General features: G+C 35.5%; 1 long non-coding RNA gene and 1 gene segment (V, D, J or C); both read left to right on the forward strand.

The window, feature by feature from the left end:
* The first annotated feature begins 3726 nt into the window (after positions 1–3726).
* Positions 3727–4137, forward strand: LOC106962893 (uncharacterized). The gene is made up of 2 exons (XR_001428074.1): positions 3727–3827; positions 3912–4137. It is a non-coding gene; the product is annotated as an uncharacterized LOC106962893 (long non-coding RNA).
* Positions 4138–5312: 1175 nt separating this feature from the next.
* Positions 5313–5812, forward strand: LOC106962895 (Ig heavy chain V region 3-like). The segment is given in 2 exon segments: positions 5313–5361; positions 5439–5812. Coding segments are annotated over 2 exon segments (375 nt in total).
* The last annotated feature ends 1114 nt before the right edge of the window (positions 5813–6926 follow it).

The following is a 6926-nucleotide window of genomic DNA, read 5'->3' on the forward strand; positions in this document are numbered from 1 at the left end:
TCTCTTCACTGTTATCTTCCAAATGTCCTTTTTTTTTTTGTTTCCAAACAAAATGTACCTGGAACAGGAGTTACATGTTATGAAATGATCCTCTGTATACACCATTATTTAGGCTTGATGTAACATCAGTATATTTTTAATATTTTGTTCTGCTATCGTCCAGAAATAGGTGGGGAGTGTGTGTTTTCTTTTCAGCTATTGCCTGGAAATATGTGTGTTTAGTGCAGAAATATATATAAAAAACAAAAGCTATATCAGTTGCATTTGAACATACTGAATTCAAAACACCTTTGTTCACTGAAAAGATTATATCCATGAATAAAAACTAAACAGACAGTGTGGCAGAATAAAGACAGTTATCAGTGAGATACTGCAGAAAAATGTAACTCTGAAAAGTTTCTGAGGAGGAGTCAATGCAAAACACACCTAACACCTGTATTTATCACCAGGAAAGGCCTGAAGACATGCACACACAGTTTGACATGATGGGCTGTTGGACAGGAACAGCCCATCTTAACTGTCTTCATGACCGGTGAATTTATATACATCCTAAATATATGATCTTTTTAATCGTGCCACCAGATTGATGTTTTTTTTGTTGTTGTTTTTTTTTTATTTTGACAGGTGTTACTGGACAGACTCTGACAGAGTCTGAACCAGTGACTAAAAGACCAGGAGAATCCCACAGACTGACCTGTACAGGCTCTGGATTCACATTCAGCAGCTATGCCATGAACTGGGTCAGACAGGCTCCTGGAAAAGGACTTGAATGGATCGCTTTTGTGCACACAGGCAGTTCCCATTTCTTTTACTCCCAGTCTGTCCAAGGCAGATTCACCATTTCCAGAGACGACTCCAGCAGTAAAGTCTATCTGCAGATGAACAATCTGAGGACCGAGGACACAGCAGTTTACTACTGTGCAAGAGACACACTATCATGTACACAGACAGGAGAGTCATACAAAAACTAGTTCCTCTATTTCACATCAACACTGGGGACAGTCTGATCTTTTTACATCTGAATTAACATTGTAGACATGTTAAGGTATCTACAATTGCAAAGCAAGTTAAAAATAATTGACTCTAGAATTTTACAGAATGTTCTTATCACATTTTATCATCTGTATAATAAATGTCATCATCAGTAGCAAATTTATTGCATAGTCAACATTTGAGAAATACTTTTATTTTGTTTGCCTTTGAGGATATTTGCCATTATGACTTTATTATAACTAAAGTCAAACTTCTCTATTTTCAATATTTTCACAAATAATTTACTACTATAGTGTTAAGTTTACATTAATGAGCACTAGACTCACTGTATCAAAGACAAGAATAAATATGCTTAGATACTTAGATATAATTTTATTTTATTTGCCCTTTATTTATACAAGTTGTCTCTTTGAGATCCAATATGCCATTTACAAGAGAGACCTGCTGTAAACAAGCAAAATTACAAACACAAATAACACAAAAACTCCTATAATGTTTGAAGCATGAACATTAAATATCCCATTGACGATAGAAGATGTGCAGGAAGACGGAAAACGAATTCCCTAACTTTCTTTTAAAGACATTTCATCTTTTAATTAAATTTTCCGTAGATTAATAGAATCTCCCAATAGATCTCCCCCTCCTCACGTATGAATTGTGAACACCAGACCTTGATGTGCAGTAAGGTGAACGTCTGACCATCAGTCTTCGAGGAGTTTCCATCAGCCTGTAGGAAAAAGGACTGGGCAGGACTTGGTTAAAGCCTCAGGAATAAAATGGGTTTTAACTTTAGGAAATCACAGCTAAAATTTAAATATTGTATTATCATTTGGTATGTGTTGTTTTAAATTCAAAACTTCATTATTATGTTTGTATTCTATTCAATTTTGGCAAAAATACAAGAATACACGTCAGGATATCACTGAAAATCTCATAGCATGTAGTGATGAGAATAAAATGAAATATTCACTAAAAGTAAATAAAACATGACAATGTTGCTTTATTTTTTATTTAAATATGTTTACATAGAGTTTCTTGAACATTGAAATATAGAAGAAAGTACAATGTGTTCTAACTCAAAGAATTGCCATGGTGATTTTCTTCTTATATATTTGGCACATTTGCCTTTATAATATGATACAAATGAGGATGTCATACTTCAGACCTCCTCCTGTCAGACTGTCTTTTTAGAGGGAAACCATTCAGTCACTCCTCCCAGTTTCAAGATGATGATCAAACTGTTTGTTCTGCTGACAGTCATCTGTCTGCCTTGTGAGTTGTTTTAAATGCAATATTGTAATCTACCTTTAATTATTTCATTTGGATTTTATTATGTTTATTCTCTTTCATTGACTTTCTGAACCTCTCTCAGGTTCTAGCAGCCAGTCCATGGAGTCCATTCCTTCCACCTCAGTGGTGAAAAGGCCTCAGGAAGTTCTGAGTCTGTCCTGCAGAGGATCTGGATTTGATTTCAGTCGATATGGAATGAACTGGATCAGAAAACATGAAGGAAAAACACTAGAATGGATGGGTACAATTTGGTATGATTCAAGTAAAACAGTTTATGCCAGCAGTGTGGAAGGACGCATTGAAATCACCAGAGACAACAGTATTAGCATGACATATCTGAAGCTGTCCAACCTGAAGCCAGAGGACTCTGCTGTGTATCACTGTGCTGCAGCCTCACAGTGGCTAATGTGAGCAAAGAGGCTGTACAAAAACTCCCCACTGAAAAGAAAGCGACAAAGCAGCAGTAGCATTAAAATCCACACATATTGAGCAGATAAATAAACAGGTGATTTTTGTGGTTTATATATTTTAGTGTGGTCATGTTATGTGACTTAACTCTGTTTTTAAAATCAACAACTAACTACATCAACAAAACACTGAGGTTTTCAGTCTTTCCTTTGAACACATATCTGTGGTTTTCAGACTTATGATCTCATAAATTTTATGTTTTTAGCACAAGAAATCATATCTCTAGTTTTATGATGAGAAAAAATCTCATTCTACTTGTGCTTGCTCTCTCTCTCTACTATATAAATGATCTTGCTTCTTAAGGTTATTCCTCTTTGAAAACTCCGATGAGGCCACATGCAGTGGATCTGGTCTCACCTTTAATTCCTCTTGAATCAACCGAATTGGTACAATTGAAGAAAACACTCTGAAATGGATGGGATTAGTTTAGAACAATGTAAGTAGAACAGACTAATCTAACAGCTTTCAGAGTGGGATACCACAGCAATAGCACCGTGTATCCAACTTTTTGTGATTGAAATAAAAAAAACTGTGTTGCGAAGGAAGCACATGACTTAAAGTAGGTGGAGAAGCTGAGCTCCAGCTCTAAAGAAGGTGTTTCAATGTTGACCACAAGGCAGCATAATAGACTGATGACCGTGATTACAGATAAACATTCCTTAAATGCAAGCACACATTTATGACAATTTCAAAAATCTGTAGGGAAATACAAGCTCTCTCTCAGACACACACGAGTAAAACTTGTGCGCCCATACAAATAATCCAAAGTTTCAAGGTCATACAAACACAGTTTTATATTTTATTAATGCAACTGGTCTGCTAGATACAAGATCTTGGCTGAAAAGCCATAAAATGACACATGAAGAAAAAAAAAAAACTCTGAACTTCTGGATTTACTCCTCTTAGAGGAGGAGTCAATGCAAAACTATCAGTCAGTTTCTTCATTTATGTTCCAAAACAAAGTTCAGGGACTCACTCTTACATCTGAGCTCCAAAGAAATCATACCAGGGACTTTTTACAATGACCAGAACAATTTATTTGGTTGTTTTTCTCACTGTGCTTTGTATTATAACTGGTAAGATCTTGGAGGTTTGGCAGAAAGAAAGTAAGAGAATGTTTATTTTGTGATTACATTAACAAATTGTTTCCATTTCTGCAGATACAGATGGTCAAACTCTGACTCAGTCTGAATCAGTGGTTAAGAGGCCAGGAGAATCCCACACTCTGACCTGCACACTTTCTGGGTTCAGTAGCGAACCTTACATTAACTGGATTACGCAGGCAGCTGGGAAAAGACCAGAGTGGCTCGGTTGGATCAGTCCTGACGGTGCTAGCAGTGGCTTTCGTGATTCAGTAAAAAATAGGTTCAGCATCTCCAGAGACAACAACAGACAGCAGGTGGATCTGCAGCTGAACAGCTTGAAGACGGAGGATTCTGCTGTTTATTACTGTGTTCGAGATCCACAGTGACACAAAAAACAAAAACACTGCACAAAAACTAACCGCATTAAACCAAGTTCAAAAATGTATCCACAGATATTAGTCTGGAATAATTCTCACAAGATCAAAATTCTGAACAAAGCTACGGCTTTTTAATGGAGAATATATTTTGTAAGGAAAAATGTTATTTTAGAGTGTACACTTGAAGAAGTATAGTAATTCTAAAGGTTGCAATAAACAAACTACAAACACACTTGCTCTAAAAAACTGTTACAAATAATTGCAAAAAAATTAAAACAATATTGTAGGAGGAAAACTTTTAACTTCTCATTGGATATTTTAATTTAGTTTTTTTCAAAGTATACGCATACAATATATCTCAAATACAGAGGATAGGATATGTTGATTTATTTGATGTCTATGTCATTTCCTGATAACTATTAACTATTAATCATGAATCTTTCTTACATTTGGAATTAAAAATGGTGGAAAATGGCAGAAAAATGGTGGTAGTCATGAAAGAAGAAACACTGAACAAAAACCCAAAACTTGGTTCAGACTTTATTTCATGAGACTATATTGGCTGAATTGTCTAATAATAAGGTAAAGGTCTGCTTTGATGGAGAACATAAGATATAAGTAGTGAATTATGCTTTTATGTACTGCAGCTATCAAACAGCTGAACTAATACCCAACTATTAATAATTATCAAAGTCTAAATATTACGTCTGTGCAGATAAAGAATATAGCAACGAACTGTAGATCAAGTTGTCGTTACTCTGAATTAGTTTTAAATAGTCATGTTAATTTTTCATAAAAAGGAGTCAATACGCATCGTGGTTAAAATGTTGGTACCTTTTTTAAAAGTATTTTTTGCTGAAAATACATATTTTTATGGGCTTTTATGTGTGTCTATGCATTTATGATTTTATGTTGAGTGAGAGAAAGAGAAGGCAATGAAATTAATTTTGTGATCCATCTAAAACATTAAAACTATTGACTTTTGGATCGGCTACATTTGCCTTTTAAATCTAATTCAAATGCTGACGTCATGCTTCAGACCTCCTCCTGACAGACTGTCTTCATTAAATGACGGTTCTTCACTCACAGCTTCAGCTTCAAGATGTCGATCGGACCGTCTATTCTCCTGACAGTGCTCTGTCTGCCCTGTGAGATTTTATACTGTCATACATATATTAGGCCTCACATTGTTTGTGTCCAACTTAATTTCTGCTTTTCGTGACAGGTTTTAGCAGCCAGAGTCTGGAGTCCATTCCTTCCACTCCAGTGGTAAAAAACCCTCAGGAAGCTGTCAGTCTGTCCTGTAGAGGATCTGGATTTAACTTTGGTGGCTATGGAATGCACTGGGCGAGAGAAGCTCCAGGAAAACCATTGGAGCACATAGGTGCAATTTGGTATGACGCAAGTAAAACTGTTTACGACACCATTGTTCAAGGACGCATAGAGATCACCAGAGACAACAGCAAAAGCATGGTGTATCTTAGACTGTCCAACCTGAAACCAGAGGACTCTGCTGTGTATTACTGTACACGAAACACACAGTGGGTAATATGAGCACAGAGGCTGTACAAAAACTCCTCACAGAGCAGGCAGTGACAGAAAACAACAATGATGTTGGCAAACTGAGCAGACAAATAAAGCCTCAGTTGATTTCGTGGTTTGAGTTTTCCTGTTTATTTCTGTTAAGACAGAAAGAGATATTATCCTGCCTGCTGTGGAATACAGATTTTATATTGGTCTACATTTTTCATGAACATATTAATGTATGGAAAAACAACTAATTCATTAGCTGCAGCAAAGTAGACAAATCTTCAACATTTTGTATTATCCCTGTCTAGTTTTTATCAGCGTGTTTTATCTTTTATCTCTTTTCAGTCTTGGTAAGAAAATTTCTGCTTAAGATCTGAGCTTTATATTTTACATCAAGAGTCATATGAATATATTTAAAATATTTGTTATGTTCATAGTGTAGTTCATGACATGGTTAAAAATATAAATTTAAATAAAGTATGCAAAGCCATAATCAATATATGAATAGAATTTATTAAATGTCTTCGGGAGACTCATTTGTATGAGTAAAAAAAAAAAAAGAAAGAAAAACCTTAAAAATATCAATCTTTGAGCAGGTATTAAACATATTCTTTCATTAATCACAATTATGTTTTATTGTTTAGAGACTTAATAATATTTGAATTTGTGTTTACATCCGCTGTAATCAGAAAATCATAATTAGTAGAATCAGAGTCTTGGAAACATCAGTTCCTGTTGATATTGTATAAAATGTGTTTCACAAGTGAATGGAGTTAATTATTTTGTGATTTTTTTTTCCATTAATATTCAAATTTATTTCTGTACTGCTGAATTTTTGCACACACCCTTCTTTTCTTCTTCAAAGGGGAAGAGTTAATTCAAACTTACTGCACTTATCTGTTTCCGAGTTTAAGAGCTGCAGTAAATCGGCGACTAACTCGCTGCAGAGTGAGCAGGTAGAAATGACTCCTACAACGATAAGATCCGAGGCTGTGTTTGCTTTTCTCATCCTGTTTGTTAACTGGACAGGTAAGACAGTAAGGTTTTTAACCAACTTGTTGACTCTGCAGAACGGAACCATTAGACGTCAATCGATAACAATTAACCTGCATATACAGGAACTGATGGCCAAACTCTGACTGAGTCTGAACCGATGGTGAAAAGGCCTGGAGACTCCCAGAGA

This window comes from Poecilia latipinna, unplaced genomic scaffold, assembly GCF_001443285.1.
Source record: "Poecilia latipinna isolate Pla-1442-1.1 unplaced genomic scaffold, P_latipinna-1.0 Scaffold1469, whole genome shotgun sequence".
NCBI classification, from domain to species: Eukaryota; Metazoa; Chordata; class Actinopteri; order Cyprinodontiformes; family Poeciliidae; genus Poecilia; species Poecilia latipinna.